This window comes from Protomyctophum parallelum (genome assembly GCF_964188405.1).
Source record: "Protomyctophum parallelum genome assembly, chromosome: 15".
NCBI lineage: Eukaryota > Metazoa > Chordata > Actinopteri > Myctophiformes > Myctophidae > Protomyctophum > Protomyctophum parallelum.
In genome coordinates, this window is record NC_139710.1 from 33,746,677 (window position 1) to 33,768,503 (window position 21,827).

The 21,827-nt window shown below is 42.0% G+C and overlaps 1 protein-coding gene across 2 annotated transcripts; it reads left to right on the forward strand.

Moving 5' to 3' along the window:
* Nucleotides 1–712: 712 nt before the first annotated feature.
* Nucleotides 713–19,343, forward strand: vsig10 (V-set and immunoglobulin domain containing 10). Of its 2 annotated transcripts, XM_083784364.1 has the most exons (10): nucleotides 713–807; nucleotides 1,001–1,043; nucleotides 2,381–2,725; nucleotides 4,171–4,491; nucleotides 8,815–9,129; nucleotides 11,443–11,567; nucleotides 12,575–12,734; nucleotides 16,226–16,357; nucleotides 17,697–17,840; nucleotides 19,117–19,343. In XM_083784364.1, the coding sequence occupies exons 2-10, from the start codon at nucleotides 1,007–1,009 to the stop codon at nucleotides 19,242–19,244; spliced, it is 1,707 nt and encodes a 568-aa protein (XP_083640490.1). In that variant the 5' UTR covers nucleotides 713–807; nucleotides 1,001–1,006; the 3' UTR covers nucleotides 19,245–19,343. The 2 variants fall into 2 exon arrangements, with proteins under 2 accessions (XP_083640490.1, XP_083640489.1); XM_083784363.1 differs by having other exon boundaries at nucleotides 719–1,043.
* The last annotated feature ends 2,484 nt before the right edge of the window (nucleotides 19,344–21,827 follow it).

Below are 21,827 nucleotides of genomic sequence, written 5' to 3' on the forward strand. Positions count from 1 at the left end.
TCCGTCCGTCTGTCCGTCTGTGAAATTGTGCACGCACATTCCCACTAGGCCGAGGAAGAAATGCCACATGAACATTTCCATGGTGGTGCTATAACTGGCCGAAAAGTGTTTTTACCTCTAACTGCACGGATCTGTGGATAACTTTGTATGCCACCTCCATAGAGGCCAAGGAAATACCTTTGCCTGTGTGTGTGTGTGTGTGTGTGTGTGTGTGTGTGTGTGTGTGTGTGTGTGTGTGTGTGTGTGTGTGTGTGTGTGTGTGTGTGTGTGTGTGTGTGTGTGTGTGTGTGTGTGCGCGTGCGTGTGGTGTGTGTGCGTGCGTGCATGCGTGTGTGTGCGTGTGTGTGTGTGTGTGTGTGCGCGCGCGCGACATGTTTGCAGAAAGTCCTACTGTACTTTAAGTACTGTACCTTTAACAAGGTGGACTCAGGGTGTGGTTTATCATCTCTAGAGTTTCCGGATGAACTACGTGCTGCTTTGGTAAACAATGCAGGTGTGTGTGTAACGTGTGTGTGTGTGTGTGTGTGTGTGTGCGTGTGTGTGTGTGTGTGTGTGTGTGTGTGTGTGTGTGTGTGTGTGTGTGTGTGTGTGCGTGCGTGCGTGTGTGTGTGTGTGTGTGTGTGTGTGTGTGTGTGTGTGTGTGTGCGTGCGTGTGTGTGTGTGTGTGTGTGTGTGTGTGTGTGTGTGTGTGTGAGAGAGAGAAATCTGGTACTACGCAATGGGAGAGAAGATTACTATTAAGTTAACCAGCAGCTATCGGTCGAATTCGTGTGGATATAACCTAGTTTTCTTGTAACTTTAAAAAGTGTATTATTATTATTACAATGGGCTAACTATTATCTGAAGTGTCTAAATGTGTGGAGTTCATCTGTGGATCAAGTGTTGTTATTATTACGGCCAGACTAGTCGGACTGGTTTGGGGAAACGCAGCCTTTTGTCCATGTTGTTTGTTGTTGTGAGACAGTCGGTCTGTGTTGGTCATTATATTTTGATCATGAAGGTTGTCATGATCGCTGCGTTTCTACAGCTGCTGCGGGCGGCAGGTGAGTGCAGACAGTGCGCTTATATTATAGACAAACAGACATTCGGTCTGTCAAAAAATAACTAATCTATTATAGTGTGTATGTATCATGTCTCTAAATGTTATGATGAATTGAACAATGGTGGACCGACCCTCTTGTAAACAAGTGTAGTGCTTTATATTGGGTCGTCCACTCACAGTTAACAGTTCTTTGTATTGAGTTGTGCTTGAAATGTAGGCTACTGTAATTCTGCAAACTGTTAATACATAGTTAAATACTTCAATCAATCAATTACAGAGTTGTTACAGTGTTATTTTTGACAATGTAAACAAACAAAAAAATCCCCCTTTTCTCACATTAAAAAGGACTATAGTATATTCTATAAACCGTCCGTCCCTTTTTAGCTAAACATTTGCTTATATCTGCAGTGATACTAACCTATAACTATCATATAACTATATAGCCTTGTGTTTTCATTATGATGAATTGAAAATGGTGGGCCCTCTTGTAAACAAGTGTAATGCTTTATGGTGTCGTCCACTCACAGTTCACTGTTTTTGTATTGAGTTTGTGCTTGAACTGTAACTGTACTGTAATCCTGCAAACTGTTATACTTCAATCAATCAATCAAATTATGCGTTTTTAAATTGTATTCATTTATTTAAGTTGCGTGTTATTTGGGAGTGCGACTGGGGGTTCTGTAGTGTAGGCTACGTCATTTTTCTTATTAGTATTTCATGTATGCAATGTTTGTAAATGTTTTCACTCTGCACTGCAGATTTTCTTCATATGTACAGTAGAGCAGTGGTTCCCAAACTTTTTCACGTCAAGGACCCCCAAACTGACACTAATTAGCCCACGGACCCTCCATTTGAAGAGATATGCCAGGGACCCCCATCAGAGAACATTTCTTTTTACAGCTCTATAGCAGTGATTCTCAACCTGTTTAATTTCAAGGACCCCCAGTTTGACCTGAATTAGTCTACGGGCCCCCATTTAATGGCATTTCTATATTTGGGACGGTCCCCAATTTATATTGTAAAATCACTGTTAGTTTAACTCTGAAAGTGTTGGTTAACACACTCAGTTACAGACCCATAAGGGTCCTTTTGGTTCCTAACTATCATTTAGCTGGGGACCCCCTGGAACTCCCTCAAGGACCCCTGGTCTAGAGTCTGTTTTAAAATTATAATTATTGTTGTTAGTATTTATAACAGACTAATAATAATAATGAATTGCATTGTTATAGCGCTTTTCCAAGTGCTCAAAGCGCTTTACAATGGTTCATTCATTCATTCATTGTACTGTACAAACATGCTGAATAACTATTTAAAACAACGTGATATTGTGCTCTACAGTCTCAGGTCAAAGCTCCAACAGAACCGTCTATGGAAGTCTGGGAGAAGACCTCCTGCTTCAGTGTTCCGACGACGATGGATCGCCGGTCTACACCACGATGCGATGGACCAAAGACGGACGAGAAATGTCGAAAAGAGATGATGGCTCTGCTGCGACTGCTGCCCCCGAGCCCTCGCCGCTACCCGGAAAACACCACCACCACCACCACCACACCATAGATATGGACAACGGCACGCTAACCCTCCATGGGCTCACCGTTGCTGATGAGGGCACGTACCTCTGCAACGCATCGCTCGACAACCGCACTGCCACCGCGCAAACACCGGTCCAAGTTCGAGTAGTCAGTGAGTATTTATAGGCTCTGTTTTTGGCCACAGGATGTTTTTTTTTGTACGCTGTCCACCACAAGCTTAATACAGGGATATGATGGGTGTCTTTTTTTGTGGTGTACCAACCTGACCAGTAAATGCCGGGCACCACGGCGAGTTTCTGCCGAAACTGGTTCTTCGGGATTAACATAATTGGCGTGTGTGTGGCTCATGCATAGCGAGATAGATAGGCCTTCATTGATCCCAGGGTGGCTCAGCGGGCGTCGCAGTATACTGTATGACTAGTCTGTAGCTACAGGTATGATGTCACAGAATACTGTATGACTGTAGCTACAGGTATGATGTCACAGAATACTGTATGACTGTAGCTACAGGTATGATGTCACAGAATACTGTATGACTGTAGCTACAGGTATGATGTCACAGAATACTGTATGACTGTAGCTACACGTATGATGTCACAGAATACTGTATGACTGTAGCTACAGGTATGATGTCACAGAATACTGTATGACTGTAGCTACAGGTATGATGTCACAGAATACTGTATGACTGTAGCTACAGGTATGATGTCACAGTATACTGTATGACTGTAGCTACAGGTATGATGTCACAGAATACTGTATGACTGTAGCTACAGGTATGATGTCACAGTATACTGTATGACTGTAGCTACAGGTATGATGTCACAGAATACTGTATGACTGTAGCTACACGTATGATGTCACAGAATACTGTATGACTGTAGCTACAGGTATGATGTCACAGTATACTGTATGACTGTAGCTACAGGTATGATGTCACAGAATACTGTATGACTGTAGCTACAGGTATGATGTCACAGAATACTGTATGACTGTAGCTACAGGTATGATGTCACAGAATACTGTATGACTGTAGCTACAGGTATGATGTCACAGTATACTGTATGACTGTAGCTACAGGTATGATGTCACAGAATACTGTATGACTGTAGCTACACGTATGATGTCACATAATACTGTATGACTGTAGCTACAGGTATGATGTCACAGAATACTGTATGACTGTAGCTACAGGTATGATGTCACAGAGTACTGTATGACTGTAGCTACACGTATGATGTCACAGAGTACTGTATGACTGTAGCTACACGTATGATGTCACATAATACTGTATGACTGTAGCTACAGGTACAGTAGAGAGATGAGCTGGGCGTCACAGAATACTGTATGACTGTAGCTACAGGTATGAGTAGAGAGATGAGCTGGATCTGCAGGGATTACATTTTCACATCTTTCAGGAACTTTTCAGGAATAGAAATAGAAAGCCTACGTTTTTCAGAAAACCGTTAATTTTAGAATCGGCCTCAGGTCTAAAATGGGTTAAAGTAAAAAAAAATGTGAGTACTTTTTCCACCACCTGTGTATGTGAAGACCTGCGCGTCGAATCGATACAGTAATTATTCAATTTCTTCCCAGGCGGTCCATCGAACATATCGGCATCGATGGGTCCCGCCGCGGCCTTGGCCAACGGGACGCTCTTCGTCCGGCGAGGCGCCACCGTGTCCTTCAGCTGCTCGGCCGCCTCGAGGCCCTCTCCCAGCCTGGCGTGGAGCTTCAGGGGAGCCTCGTCCAGCAACGACTCCCTGGCCGCGGACATGGCCTCAGGGGGCTCCTTCTCCTCGCTGGACTTCAGGATAGAAGACGTCCAGCCAGAGCACCAGGGGGAGTACAGCTGCACCGCCCGGAACGGCCTCTCGGGGAGGCACGCCACCTGGAGCGCCCAGCTGCTGGTCTACTGTAGGTGTTTTTTAATTTGATTTATTTGATATATACATGATACAATTCATAGAAGAGCACAGAATTGTCAGGATTGCACAAAAAGTCAGAGGACTTAATTCAGTTCAGTTCAGTTCAGTTCAGTTCAGTTTATTTTCGGAAGGAGGACATACATTCATACATTGCACACAGTTTCCATCTTTTTTTTTTTAATTATTATTATTATTTTTATAGTGTCCATAGGTCATGTCCAGTCCGTTCCGAAAAAGGGTTAGGGAGAAGCCATAGGCTTGTCGGGCCCTACCCCTGGAGTCCATTTGTGCACGTGAAGCAGACCGTGCCTGCTTACACAGTGCATACATACATTCATGCTGTCCTTATGTATGTACATTTATCTACACACATTCATATATATATATATATGTACATATATATATACACATATATATATATATATATATATATATATATATATATATATATACTAATAACAACTGTAAATAATAATAATGACAGTAGCAACAATAACAACAATGATAATAATGGTATAATATATATATAATATATAACACACAAGCAACATATAATAATATATTATATATACATGTGTGGTTTACCAATAGTGGTCCACTCATAATATGTGATATGGTTTGACTATGCTTATATATTTCATAATGTATGGTATAGTATAGTAATAAGAATATATAATTATATAGTACAGTACGTCATAGTTCCCCTTTTGTAATGCCATTAGTACTCTTCGCTTCTGTATTTATCGAAGATAGTTTTTTTTACTCTAGTTTTGAATTGGTTTATGTTTCCACAGTGCTTTAGTTCATTCTCCAGCTCATTCCACAGTGTGCTCCTTGTTTTTAAGTTTGTGCGCATCACAGGTTTCTTGAAGTTCAGTGGTCCTCTAAGGTTGTATCCCCCTTCCTTATCTAGAAATGTGTCCTGTACATTTACCGGTAATTGTTTATATCTTGCTTTGTACATGATTTGAAGAATTTTTACCTTGACCATATCTGTGAACTTCAGGAGGTGTGATTGTATGAATAGTGGGTGTGTGTGGTCCCGGTATCCTGCATTATTTATTACTCTTAGTGCTCTCTTTTGTAATATAATTAGTGGATTTATGGTTGATTGGTAGGTGTTTCCCCATACCTCAGAGCAGTAGTTTATGTAAGGTAGGATCATTGCGCAGTACAGCGTGTGCAATGAGCTGGGGTTGAGAAGGTGCTTTGCCCTATTTATAACTGAGATGCCCTTTGCCATCTTGTTCCCCACATATTTTATATGGGGTCTCCAGCAGAGCCTATGGTCTAGGATCACTCCCAAGAATTTGTTTTCATAAACTCTTTCTATTTTATTATTATCTATAGTCAGCTGGATATCCATTGGTATTTGGCGGTTTCCGAATACCATATGTAGTGTCCAAGCCCTATGCTTGAACACTGTGGTTGGCTGACGGCAAGGAGGATGTTCAGACGTGTGCTCAAATAAACTGAAAGTCCAAACTTGTCCATTGAGTTCACAAACAAAGATATTTATTAGCTGATCTGTCACCTCAGCATACAATAAATACTTACATAAATAAACTGTTCAGGATACATGACTACAGCTCAAAGAAACACAGTTGAAAAACATTGTGCCTCTGCCAATCAGCAACACCTGCTGCTTGATTGGGGCCCATTAAATACCCAAGCAAACTGGGTCTAGCACCCCACGCCCTGTGGTGACATCAAATGAGCACTACAATACTACTAGACATCATATGGCTCTTACACCATACATTTTGTTAATTCCATTGTGATCCAAATAAATAAATAAATAGTTACAGCATATGATAAGAAGAACATGTGTACTAACATTACAATACTAATGACATTTACAACCGGCCATCGTAGATCAATAAACAAAAGACTATAAATAGATAAATACAGCACTATACTAACTTGCCCATCAGCCACTTTTTCAACATATTCTTTAAAAAATTCAAAGACTGGGCAAATTAAATTTCCCTTGGGATTTAGTTCCAATCCTCCACCCCTGTATATTTAAATGAGCTTCTACCTACGTATCAGGTTTGGTGGTTTAAACTGCTAAAAGATGTAAAGCAGGGGTATTCAACTAGTTTAGGGTGGGGGGCCACAACTGTAGACTGATTGTGTGTGGGGGGGCATTTGTGGGTTCTCAAAAAGCATTTTGTGCTCAAACACGAAGATTTATGTATATTTAACCCATTTAGGCCTGACATCAAAATTTAAAAAATGTTTACTATATCAGTAATTCTCAATATGTCATGTCAAGGACCCCAAAAATTATAATGTAATATACCGCCAACCCCCATCTAATTTTTCAATAGCTAAAGTATAACATAATGCTATAAACACGGAATGGGGTTCCCGGGGGTTCGCCAGTTGCCATGGCGAACGAACGTTGCGAAGTTCGATTGAGGTCAAAACCGTAGTAGTGTAATATGTACGGATTTGGGGTTTTCTAGTAGTGTATGTAGCGTAGGCTACGGAATTGTGTTATTTCACCGTGTTTTGGTGAGCTCGGGCTCGGTAGCTTTTAAATATGTTCTTCTATGGCAAGATACGTCCTTGCAAGATGGAGATTAAAGCTTTAGACTAGATACAGACTTCTGAGTTTCTGTGGCATAGCAACATTTGGTCGGTAATTTCAAATCTTTGTTTGAGAGAGACTGACCCTTATAAGACAGAATCTAAAGCCTTTTTGTAATGACAATAGTACGAACAAAGAATACACAATATTGTCCAATATTGTATCACCATAGGACAAAGAAACTGTTCACTGAAAGTTACTCAGCAATTTCAAAAGGAAATGGGATGTTGAAATGGATCTTGGACTGTATCCAAATATTTAGGGTAAAAACAACAATAGAGATTTAAAGAATTTGAACTTTGAACTTTGCTTTCATGACGTAACACACACAAGCACAAGCAGAACAATTGCATACAGGTTTGTTTGTGTAATAATGTGTGTATGGCTCCGTTCTGAGAGCAACTTAGTGAAGAGAATCAATGTTATCTTCATCCCCAGGATGGGGCTGTGGACACTTTAATCTGATGATATGATGGATTGACTTCCTAAATTATTTTTTGTATTCTTCTTTTGTCTGCCATCTAGCCAGCCCCCCCCCCCCCCCCCCCCCCCCCGCCGACACACACACACAGACAGGATGTTGCTTAACTCATGCATGTGATTCTGTGTAGCCATCAGGTCTGTAATACTTAGATTCTCCTTCTAATTATCCTAACGTTTGACCAAAACCGTGGGTCAGATGGGTCAAGCAATGCCGTATCGCTCTCGCTATTTAGGACGAGCGATTTAGAAGTTTATGAGAAAAGAGGGGCTGAGAGGGAATGTCGGTGTTGCATCAATTGACATTATCAAATAGGCAGGTCACATATTGACCTCCTGTCCATTTGTGTCCAAACCTATTCATGCTTGTTCCTTCAGAAATTAATGCCTTAATTAGTACTAGTAGTTAGTTTATACTTGTCACAGAAAAGTAGCTGAAAAAACCCCGATCTACATGCTTACAATTAGTTCTGTCGGGTTGTGAGTAGAAACATTTCAAAACCCTTTGCCCAATAACAATGTACCCACGCTTGGAATGCCAGATTGAAAGTAGTCTGTCTGTGCTTTTATAAATATTTAACCAATGAAAAGTATTAACACAAGCTTTTGACTCAATGATAACTGCATTGAAACCTGTTGGAAGGAACACAGGTTCTTTGTTCCATCTGTTTCCTGAAAAGTAACAGGTCTTTGGACATATCACGTTTCGCCCAGACAGCAACAATACGCTTCACGCCAAGTGGATCTCTAAGTGGGTTCTAGGGGGTCCCCATTTAGACCTGAGACCGATTCTACAAAAAGTCTTCTAAATCATGACAGTTTTCTGAAAAACCCTATGTTTCTATGTCAGTGGTTCTCAAACTATTTCATGTCAAGGACCCCCAGAATTATCTGTATTTGGCCGCCGACCCCCATCTGAAAGCAAAGATTTGAGCTAAAAAACGTTCGCTCTGAATATATATTAAGATTTGCAAGATTTTTCAAAACTAGCAGATCTACAAGCTCATAGTGCGGCACCGAGTGCCGCGATATGAGCTTGTAGATTTGCTATTATTCAAAAGGTTGAGCACCACTGGCATAGAAACATGGGTTTTTCAGATTTTCTTTTTTTATTTAGAATTTTTTTAATCGACCTCAGTCCAAAATGGGCTAAACCACCACTGCTTTTATCCATCATGAAAATCACTCAAAACAAATGTCCTAATATACCCTTATATAACCCTATATACCCCTCAGATACCCCAGAAAGGCACCCTGAGTGCGTGTGGAAGCTGGGAGAGGACCCGGCCCACATCCACTTCATCTGCAGCTGGTTGGGGGCGTACCCGACACCCACGCTGCGCTGGGGGGAGAACCACCGGGAGCCCGGTACCGGTGGACGCCGCGGGCCGGGCCCGGGCCTGGACGGACATCTCTACGTCTCGGAGCAGAACGCCAGCGTGGCGCTGGTGCTTAACAGAACCGAGCTGTTCGACGGGATGGCGCTGAGATGCCAGGCGGAACACCCGGCACTCAACCCGGAGCACCAGAACAGCTGTGGGTTTGTCCTCGGTAAGCATGATGGACCGTCCTAGATCATTCATTGGTTCTGTTTGTCCTCGGTAAGCATGATGGACCGTCCTAGATCATTCATTGGTTCTGTTTGTCCTCGGTAAGCATGATGGACCGTCCTAGATCATTCATTGGTTCTGTTTGTCCTCGGTAAGCATGATAGACCGTCCTAGATCATTCATTGGTTCTGTTTGTCCTCTGTAAGAATGATGTCATGATGGACCGTCCTAGATCATTCATTGGTTCTGTTTGTCCTCTGTAAGCATGATGGACCGTCCTAGATCATTCATTGGTTCTGTTTGTCCTCTGTAAGCATGATGGACCGTCCTAGATCATTCATTGGTTCTGTTTGTCCTCGGTAAGCATGATGGACCGTCCTAGATCATTCATTGGTTCTGTTTGTCCTCGGTAAGCATGATGGACCGTCCTAGATCATTCATTGGTTATTTGGTTCCCAAACCTTTTCATGTCAAGGACCCCCAAATTGATACTACTTAGCCCGCGGATACTTCCTTCGGCGATACTTCCGCTAAAATCCCGCAACTTCCGCTGATAGTCTTTTCAGCGTAGGTCTTGCCCAGGGTGCAGGGACCCCCATAAGAGAAGATCTTTACGGCTCTAGCAGTGATTCTCAACCCGTTTAATTTCAAGGACCCCCAGTTTGAGATTCATTAGTCTACGGACCCCCCATTTAATGGCATTTCTATCTCTGGGACCCCCAATTTATATCCTAAAATCAATGTTAATTTAACTTTGAGAGTGTACAAGTGTACCTTATCTCAGAGTTACAGTACAGACCCATAAGGGTCCATTTGGTTCCAAACTATATATTTTTCCTGGGGACCCCTAGAACTCCCTCAAGGACCCCTGGGGGTCCCCGGACCCCACTTTGGGAGACACTGATGTACAGTACTCCAGTAAATGTACTTGGTTACTCTCCACCACTGTCAGTAAACATGATGTCATCATGCCTTCAAAAACGTGTCCCGTGACCAGTACAGAATGAAGATGTGTTGAATGATTCATGTACTTTCCACTGACCACCTGAGACCACCTGAGACTTCCACTGAGTATCTTTGACCCCTTTTCCAGCATCTAAAAGTGGTTAATCATACTATTTGATTCAGTTGATTTATAAAAGATCACCTTTTTGGCATCGATTTGTTAACATGCATCTTGATTATTCTATTAAACCGTATAATCAACATGTCACACAATCGCTAAGAACCATATTTGATAGTTGCAGTCCTAATTGAGTGATTAGTTAAATTGTTGATATGTTTTGGAAATGAGAATTCTATGAGGCGTACAGGTTTCATGTAATTCGTATCCGTACATGAACCTCCTAAAAGAAACGGCAGCCAATATCATTGATTTAGCTCCTGTCAAGAGGCGTCCACTGTGTTTGTTACTGTATGGAAGGCCTACTGGAGGCTTTGATCAGGGTCCGCTCTAACCCATTAGTTACTGTATGGAAGGCCTACTGGAGGCTTTGATCAGGGTCCGCTCTAACCCATTAGTTACTGTATGGAAGGCCTACTGGAGGCTTTGATCAGGGTCCGCTCTAACCCATAGTTACATCAAGCTGTGTACACAACCAGCCCGAGTTGATGGCGGTATTGTAGCGCCAGTGTACACAGAAAAGGTTGGCCATTGGACACACATTTGGTCCCACGCCAGAACAAGTAAAGTGAACAGTGTGAGTGAGTCATTCAGTGCTGTGGGTTTTAACGTCACTCACAAGACATGTTTATGAAGACATGACTTGGAACAATCAGAAGGAGAGGAGCTACAGTATATCTGCTTTTTGCTTCACTATCTGTTGTCTTGTGATTCTCCCAACATGTCTAGTATAGTGATACAAGTGCTGTCTAGTGTAGTGTTGTCTAGTGATACAAGTCCAATGTATCACCTCGCTCTGCAAAATAAACAACGACATTCCCCAAATTATCACACAATAACTCATGAAAGCAATGACTTTAACATTATAAAACAATTATGTGCGTTGTCTCTCTCTCCTGACGGAAAGAGGGAATTACAACGGTGTCCGAAGAAGAACTACAATAAAGATTGTGGCGAGAAGAACTACAATAAAGATTGTGGCGAGAAGAACTACATTAAAGATTGTGGCAATCTTTAGTTTTCCAATATGGCATGCCGTCCTATTCCTGATTCTTCAATGGAAGTGTAGGTGTAGTGTAGTGTGCTGTAGTGTGCTTCTCTCTAAAACAATGGTTTATTCATTCAAATGAGTCCCAGGCTGCAATGATTTGTGCAAAGACTGAACGCAGGCTGATGTGTGTTCCCTCTCAGAGCCCCCGTTCCCCGAAGGACAGCCAATGGTCACGGCGCTGGAGGGAACCAACAAGACCCTCACCTGCACCGAGCAACACTCGCTCCCCCCTGGCAACATCGCCTGGTTCAAGACCGCCCGGCAGGTAAGACCCTCACCTGCACCGAGCAACACTCACTCCCCCCTGTAAACATCGCCTGGTTGAAGACTAGGCTTTGGAAAATGATATGATATAGTACTTTATTGTCAGTTCACACTGAAATGTGTCTTGCGACCCAGCAGCCAAGTATGCAGAACACACATACACACATTTGACATAACACAAAGAACAAGACAATTTACATACATAAAGACATGAAGACAAGAGCAATATCCACTGCTTAGATTACCCCGTGGCTACTACAACTCCTGATTAAGCCTCAAGGTCGACTGGTGGACAAAGGACCTCTTTAGTCTGACCTTATTGTATGCTGATACAATTAGGTGTAATGTTAGAGACCACAGAAGTGAACCTTTCAAGCCTGTTTTCTCAACTCGCTGTTTTCTGCAAGACATTACTCTATAAGCCATATCTCCAAAACTGGTGGGCCAAACTGAACAACCAATGTCAATTTGAAGCTATGATTCCCTGCTTTCATATGACATGAAAAAACACAAATTCAAAAATGTCCAATGGCAGTCCCTCAGTCAGATTTAGTCACATATCTCCTTCCTGAAGGCAGAAACCTATATTCTCCATACAACACATGCTTATAGTATTAGAGGTGATATTCCTTGCTAACCTTAGGATGCTGTTATCATACGTGCATGTATAAAGTTTCTGAAGTTGTTGTCCAACAATCTTTGAACAAATGTTCAGTTGTTGCAAGAGTTGTGACTTTAGGGCTGCATACTGTAGGCTACTATGGCCAAAACAGGTAATTTATTTAATAATTGTATACTTAAAATAATAGCGAATAGCAACAAGGTTTCAACATTTGCTGAAATAGCTAATAGCAAAAAAGTTAAATAGACAAAATAGGCAAATAGAAAATTTGTTTCAAATATAAAAAAAAAAGATAATAAATGTCTACAATAATTTCAGCCATTCTTTTTCCAACACATCACTCTTATGAATGATGACGCAACAAATAATCACGATTTATCAATCAGGAAGCCATCGTTCCCGGGTCCAAGTACATCCTGTCCGTGGAGGGTCCCGCCCTCAAGCTGACCATCGTCAACGTCTCCAAGGACGACGAGGGTCTCTACTTCTGCCGCAGCGAGAACCCGCTGGCGGTCCGCGAGTTGGAGGTCTACCTGACCGTTAAGAGTGAGTTACTAACTAACCTAACCCTAACCCTGGAGGTCTACCTGACCGTTAAGAGTGAGTTACTAACTAACCTAACCCTAACCCTGGAGGTCTACCTGACCGTTAAGAGTGAGTTACTAACTAACCTAACCCTAACCCTGGAGGTCTACCTGACCGTTAAGAGTGAGTTACTAACTAACCTAACCCTAACCCGCTGGAGGTCTACCTGACCGTTAAGAGTGAGTTACTAACTAACCTAACCCTAACCCGCTGGAGGTCTACCTGACCTTTAAGAGTGAGTTACTAACTAACCTAACCCTAACCCTGGAGGTCTACCTGACCGTTAAGAGTGAGTTACTAACTAACCTAACCCTAACCCTGGAGGTCTACCTGACCTTTAAGAGTGAGTTACTAACTAACCTAACCCTAACCCTGGAGGTCTACCTGACCGTTAAGAGTGAGTTACTAACTAACCTAACCCTAACCCTGGAGGTCTACCTGACCGTTAAGAGTGAGTTACTAACTAACCTAACCCTAACCCTGGAGGTCTACCTGACCGTTAAGAGTGAGTTACTAACTAACCTAACCCTAACCCTGGAGGTCTACCTGACCGTTAAGAGTGAGTTACTAACTAACCTAACCCTAACCCGCTGGAGGTCTACCTGACCGTTAAGAGTGAGTTACTCACTAACCTAACCCTAACCCTGGAGGTCTACCTGACCGTTAAGAGTGAGTTACTCACTAACCTAACCCTAACCCTGGCGGTCCGCGAGTTGGAGGTCTACCTGACCGTTAAGAGTGAGTTACTAACTTGGGTTGTGTGTTGTTTTCGTCGACTAAAACTTAAGACGAAAAATGTCCGTCGACTACCCTTTTTCACTGACGAAAACTAAATGGAAACTAAATGAAAACTAAGCTATGATGACTAAAACTATGACTAAATGTATTGACAATTTCGTCAACGGGTAGAAACTAGACTCAAATGTTAGGAAGGGACTAGTGGACAAGAGATCCAAGTCATTTTACACTTGGTTGCATGCTGAAAATAGCAGATAAACAATATTTTCAGCTAGTGTAAATTACGACGGCATCAAAATACATTTTAGTCGACTAAATCAGCCGTGGATTTAGTCGACTAAAATCTTGTGATATTTAGTCGACTAAAACTAGACTAACACTAAGACATTCCTGGTGACTAAAATGTGACTAAAATGAAAGGAAAACTATTCAAAAGACTATGACTAAAACTAAAATCAAAAATTGCTGCCAAAAACAACACTGGTGTGCATGTGTGTGAGTGTATTGCTATACTTTGTGAGGAGGGCCGAATATCCCCACCGAAAAAAATAGTAGAAATTGAAAATACACGGTAGGCATTCTGAGGACAATTGGTGGTTTTGGGGAGTTAAAGGCCTATTTCATAGTCCAGTTTTGGGTGAAGAGGTGACCACCGAAAACTACAACATGACGTCACGCCACGGTGGTCACCGGGCGATCATACAACATATCTCTCTGTTTTTACTAACCACCGTTTCGGTGGTCACCTCTTCACCCATAACTGGACTATGGATAGGCCTTTAGTCTTACAATTGGGAAGCCGTTCAGACTGGGATAGGATTAGGCATTTACAGGCTACGTTTAGAGGTTGGTGTTGGAATTATGCCTGATTTTATATTTAAAATACTTGCACAACTGTGTCATGCACTGAAAAATACCGTGTCGCAGCGCAACATTTGCTTTAGGGCTAGTGTTAATTAATAATTGTGCAAAACAAATGTAAAGTAGTATAGTTTAGTGATACAACGTGTGTGGGTGAGGTTGTTGCCTTGGATGGAAAGCTCTCAGACATGGGCCTCCATTTTCGTCACCGCTAAACCCCTTATCCCTAAACTTGTTTTGCCTTTTTTTTCTACTATTTTGCTAAAGATTTTTGAATAGTTAAAATGGCCAGTCTACAAGCTCACAACGTGTCAATGTAGATTGGCTAGTTGAACTATTCAAAAATGTTTTTCTAAATGCAAAGAAGTTTAGGGATAAGGGGTTTAGCGGTGACGAAAATGGAGCCCATGGTCTCTGACACACAATTGCAAACACCCCCCAAAATACCACTTTTACCCTCTTTTACATACAGTAGGTGTGCTTGTGTATGTGTTTACAGAACAGTCGAGTCAATTTACTGAACCATTACTCAGTGGATTAACACCGGCATTCAATCAGTAATTTTGTTACAGCAACAGAACATGCTCTGTTATGTTGGTCTTGTTCAGATTAGAGACACGTTGACACAGACAGTAGAAGCATAGTTCATCAGCAGGTTTGGAATGTTTCAAAGTAACATAATTGATTCTTTCCGGGGCTCATAGAAGGGTCAGTGATTGACATAAGGCCCTAGCTGGCCATAGTTCGGCCTGGCCATTATTTTACTTTTTTTTTGCCAACATTAGTATTTAGTATTGGCAGATGGTTTTTAACCACTTTCACCCCGTTGTTCCTGATTTGGGCATGTCATAATAGGTGAAAATGTATATGTTTCAACAATAGAACTACAAGCTTTCAATGTGTGTTGTGAGCTTGTAGATTGGCTATTATGGAACATCATTGACTAGCTTTTTTGTTTTGTTTTTATATAATTCTTATCCCACGATTGTGTAACCCATTTTTCACCCCTGTGTCAATTATCTAATGTGATCCTGGGCTCTACACACCCTCCGCCAACCTAGTCCCCATATACTGTATGAGGGACATGGAGAGAGCAACGGACTTGAACTCATGCTTCCTTCATGCCCGAGTGTCCAAGTCGCTCCTTTACACCTGACAGGGGGGAGTTTCCCTGGTTGGCCGTGCGTGGAAGGAACACGTTATTCCAACCAGTTCCTTTCCCCTCCATCAGGCGCCCCTGGGGGGGGGGGGGAGGCAGTTTAGAGACCAGGATTATTGACTAGAGTTTTAAGTGGTTAAAATAAAGTTCAGTTTGTGTAAAAATTAAAAATTAAAATCTACCAAAAGGTTCTCATCAATATCGGTAAAAGACCTCTGTAATCTGTAGTCTAAAGCCCTAACCAAGCCAAAGGGTCGAGACGGTTGTAGCGTTGTCCCTGCGGTGTGATATGTATTGCTGCATGTTGACGCATGTCGTCCCAAGTGGTTCAACGCATGGAATTCAACGACCCCAAACCACACCGAAGAGTCACCATGCAACTCCTAGCAACCGTTTGGACCCAAGGAGTTGCATGGTGACCCTTTGGTGTAGTTAGGGGCTTAGTTAGGACTCCCCAAAACCACGATCGACATCGGACACAAAGATCTGGCATGGAGCCAGGCTCTAGAATGAACACGCTTAGGAGAAACCTAATCACAGGCAACACAAAGCCAGTCAATACAGGACAGGTTGTAGCTCACCCCCCCTCTCTGGAATGTTGACCAACCTGTCAGCTCTCATTATGTACACAATACACGTGTGCGCCACACGCACATTCATATCCCTTTTTTTTCTCCTTTGTCTCCTCCGGCAGCTTCCGCTCCGTACTCGGGAGCGATCATCGGAATCTTCCTGGCTGCGGTGATTGTGGGCGCGGGCGTCATCATAGCCAAGACGCTGTACTCCAGACGGGACCGAATTTGCCTGGGTAAGGTCAAAGGTCAGGGTGGCTCGACTTGCATCCGATGATCCCGATCACACCTCCAGTAGTGGGAAGTAAACTGACTACAAAATATACATTAACCACTTGCACACTATTTTATAATTGGGCTATTCGAAAATAGCTGATCGCATCGCTTGTGAGCTTGCAATGTGGGCCAAATTGCATCGTTATCGTTATCAAGATGTCCTCACAGTTCCAAAGTAACAGTACTCAAGTGACACATTTCACAATCCTATTAGTGGACTGTAATTAGTAATGTATTCATGTGTATTCATCTCTTTGATGTTGCAGCTGGTAAAGGTGTGGCTGATTTTACTTTATGTGCTGCCGGGTAGTTAAATATGAACTGATTGGTTATGTTTTGCATTAATAATCTGCAAAGTTAGTTGTGGAAATTAGTTACTTGCCACTTTATGGTCGTTTTTTCATAATTTCTAGTAAAAACTAGTAAGTAAGTAGCCTGCTGCCTTGCCGAGCCATGAGGCCCATAGGGGCAGGAGCCTATCTCCTGTTTCTGTAGCGTGAGGCAGCTTGATGTACAAGTACACCCCCTGGACATGACGCTAGTATGTCGCAGGGACTTACCCCCAATCCATTTCCTACAGTTCTTGTACTAATTCATTTTGTGTATTGATTTATTTTTGTCATTGTTATGCAAAAATGTATGAATCTAAAATTCAACCAGCAACCTTTATTTAAATATTGCTATTCTTATTTCCATTGCAGGTAGCATCTTTGGGTGAGTTCCTCACATTTAACTAATAATGCAGTACATAATATTATGCATGACTCCCATGAAGGACCAAATTACATCATTCATACAATGCAAGTTGTGTTACCAAAGAACATTCCTCCTTCTAGCCACCTAGCTCACCAACAGTATTATACAGTATAATAGAGTGTTCATTTAATTAACTGAGTGTGTACAAATGGAACCATTGATTGATTGAAGTATTTATTAACAGTTTGCAGAATTACAGTACATTTCAAGCACAACTCAATACAAAAACTGTTAACACCATCGGGGCCCATGGCGTAAATCACCGCCAAGTTCAAGTGCACGGTCATGTGCCCGAGACGGAGATTGATAATCTCCGTCAAATTAGTGCGATGAAAACTGATCCATCGTCAGCAAGCCTAGAGGCGCTTGCTGACGACACATTTTATTAATGGATTAAATAGGCCCGGGCCCTCAAGGTGTTAACAGTGAGTGGACGACCCAATTAAATCACTATACACTTGTTTTCAAGAGGGTCCACCTTGTTGGTCTATAACTCAGTGTGTACAGTTAAATGACAAACATATATCATCCTAACGGGACCATGTGGTGTTTCCAGGCAAGTGGTGGACGACAGGGGAGACGTGCTGAGCCTGGTGGAGTCCGACGAGGACGAGATATTTCACGACACGGTGCCCCGGCTCCCTCCGCTGAATCTGACCAATGGAAACCACACGACTATGGTCCAGATACACCGCATCCCATCCAGTAAGAATCACGTCCAGATGCACCGCATCGCATCTAGTAAGGCACTATTTTGCGAATAAATAAGAGTCCTGTCACTCGCTCATCCCCCGGTTTGCGTAAGTAATTTCTCTATGGGTCATCTTAAAATTGTCTCGTATAAGAATTGTGGTCCAAAAATTCATAAACTCTAAGTCTCTGCGATATTGTCGGGGAGGTGTCTCTGCATCGTTTACGAGTCTGTTGCAACTTAACCTTCGCGTCACCAGGCTTTCCACCTCGGAGGAAAGCCTGGTCTGTGTTACAAAATTGCCGTGTGATCCGGTCTGGAGCAGATGATATTGTTACGTCATGTTGTAGTCATTGTTTTGTAGTCATCAGGCAGGAACAATCACCCGGAACGTCCTTTTCCCTAAAACCGGAAGAATAACAATAAAAGCTCTCGTAGCTTGAGGGAAAAGGAAGTTATGGATGATTGATGACTACAAAACAATACTACAACATGACGTAGCGATATCATCCTGATGACTACAAAACAATACTACAACATGACGTAGCGATATCATCCTGATGACTACAAAACAATACTACAACATGACGTAGCGATATCATCCTGATGACTACAAAACAATACTACAACATGACGTAGCGATATCATCCTGATGACTACAAAACAATACTACAACATGACGTAGCGATATCATCCTGATGACTACAAAACGTTACTACAACATGACGTAGCGATATCATCCTGATGACTACAAAACAATACTACAACATGACGTAGCGATATCATCCTGATGACTACAAAACAATACTACAACATGACGTAGCGATATCATCCTGATGACTACAAAACAATACTACAACATGACGTAGCGATATCATCCTGATGACTACAAAACAATACTACAACATGACGTAGCGATATCATCCTGATGACTACAAAACGTTACTACAACATGACGTAGCGATATCATCCTGATGACTACAAAACAATACTACAACATGACGTAGTGATATCATCCTGATGACTACAAAACAATACTACAACATGACGTAACGATATCATCCTGATGACTACAAAACAATACTACAACATGACGTAGCGATATCATCCTGATGACTACAAAACAATACTACAACATGACGTAACGATATCATCCACTCCAGACTGGATCATAAACCCGAAAAGGAATGCTGCCCAGGCTAGTTGCAACTAATTCGGCAGCAGGGATGATTTGTTTAAATAAGTATGATTTATTATTGTCCAAAATAAAATATCTCTTGTGTTGTTTAGGTGAAATTGAGGACACAGACGTTCCTGAGACGAGCCTACAGCGGCGAGAAGACACTGTACCGAGGCGGAGTCGGACAGGAGAAGATACTGACTCCACAGAAGAATCAATAGATCTTGTAATATTTTAGCATCGGGTGGAAAATGATCTTTTAAAGACAAATAATGTTTAATTGCTACAAGACTGTGAACAGGATTGGTGGTTGTTTGTAAAGAATAATTATTTACTGCAAGTCGTCTTTTTACGTTTTTATAAGTTTATTGCTATGATTGGTAGTGTGTGTGTGTGTGTGTGTGTGCAGATATTTGAATGTGGTGTTCTAATGTTTAGGACCATAAAAATGACCTGTTTTTTAAAAATTGACATCTATGTGTTGTGTTTTACCAACATCACATCGTTCAGAGGGCCGAATGTGGGCCGGGTGCTTCTTGTTAACGTTGGTGCAAGTACATACTGGCACTGATGAGAAGTTATAGTGATTCTCAAGGTTTTTCATTTCAAGGACCCCCAGTTAGAAACACCTACAGTAACCTTAACCTCAGTAAGTAACTATGCCTAAACCTAACCCTATACCTAAACTTAACCTCAGTAAAACTATGCCTAAACCTAACCCTATACTTAAACTTAACCTCAGTAAAACTATGCCTAAACCTAACCCTATACTTAAACTTAACCCCAATAAAACTATGCCTAAACCTAACCCTATACCTAAACTTAACCCCAGTAATACTATGCCTAACCCTAAATCTATTTCTAACCTTATTCTCAGTAAAACAAAACAAAGAATACAAGAATCGCGGCATCGAGCGGTCGGTGTGAGGTCGGCGGAAAAATATTGAGGGGCGATATGGTTTAGGGGCGACCGTACCTGATACCTTCTGGGAGGGACTCAAATCTACACTGTAAAATCCTCAGTGCTTATCCCATTTAGGCCTGAAAAAATGTCTTCAAAATCCTGACAGTTTTCTGAAAAACCTTATGTCCCCCCCCCCCCCCCCCCCATCTGAAAATATGTTGTTCCAGGGAACTTCCCCAGAAGCAAAGATTTTGGTTAAAAACTTTATATATTACTAGCCCTTACCCGTTGTGAGATATTTGCCCCCCCGCGGGGGGTACTGCGCCCGGTGCGTTTTTAATTCACTAATACATTCATTAATAATCATTAATGTGTCAAAAAAAGGGCTTTGTTACGCCCTCCATATTCATATGGTCAATGCCTGTGTGAAAAGTGGGAGCGATTGGTGCAGGCAATGAGGAGCTACGGCTCTGACACTACGGCTCTGACACACAGACATTGTTAGAATTTATGATGATGATGATGATGATGATATATAAAAAATATATATATTCAAAGATTCGCGCCACATTTTCACGATTTTTCAAAAATAGCAGTGGCGCGCTATGAGCTTGTATAGATCTGCAATTTTTCCAATAGCTAAATTATAACAATGTTTAAAACACCAAAAGGGGTTCCTGCCCCAAAATGGGTTATTTTACACTGAGTGTACAGCCACAAAGTGCAGTCAGTGTGGCCGAACAAAATATTAGTCAACAACATTTACGTGTTTCCCCAACTAACGGATGAGAAAGCCAAACCCAGGGCAAAAATGTGCAAGTAAAATGCGCGTCATTCCATGGATGACTATAGGGCTAGGTGTAAAGTTATACCGTCCTTGTATAGGTGGTCAATGGCAGAGTGAGATGCATCTCACACATAGTCTACATAACTCTTGTTTTCTTTACTATCTCAACCTGGAACGGCAGCATGCAGGCTGAGGTGTGGCGTGCACAGACACAGCTAGCAGTTATTGAGTAACCATGCTTGAGGAATTTGGGTTTAGTCATTCACCAGACCTCACTGATCTGTGCCCAGTATAAACTGATCATTTTCAACAGCAAAATAATGATGAAAATGAAGCATAGTATTATTTCAGGGTAGACAGAGGAACGTAAAATATCTAAAGTCATACTCATAAGTGTCAACTTAAACTTGAATAGCTACTTCAACCCTGGAAATAATGAGCCTGAAGCAACTTAGTCTTGGCATATAGGCCTACTGTATGTATTTGTTGAAATACAACTGTACAAGCTGCAGAGCAGGTCTCTAGAGCCCATGAGTGCACCACAGACTACAAACCAATGATTCACACAATGCAGCGAAAACGTTGCAATACATTGCAAAGGGACATTTGCCTTTTGCATATCTGCACTTTTTTTTCTTTCTGTTGCAAGTGGGTGCAAGTTTACAAATCATTGGTGTGGAGAGAGTTTGAGTCACTGGAATTTCGACAGAAAATGCAAAAACGTCCAGAGTGAATGTGACATTAATCTATAAAAGTCAACAGTCCAGGAGGATGATAGGCTATATTTATTGATTGAAATATTTATTTTCAATCATACATTTTATTCTGCAGCAGTTTGCAGAATTACAGCACAACTAGCTATCAGGTAGGAGGTACGAGGTCCATGTGTGCAAATACAATAGGTACAAGCATTCCTTTGTCCCTCTGTCAATCACACTCCTTAACAGAGTCCTTGCAGAGGGAAGACAGGGTAGGGGTCGAAGGTTATGAGGTGATATTTTTCCTATTTTGCACTGGGTATGTTGGTGTGTGCCTTTGTTGTCTTGTATTGTGTATTGTATTGTATCTGTATCTGTATGCTGCAGGGCGGGTCCTTGGGGTCCAAGACAAATTTCTCCCTTGGGAGACAA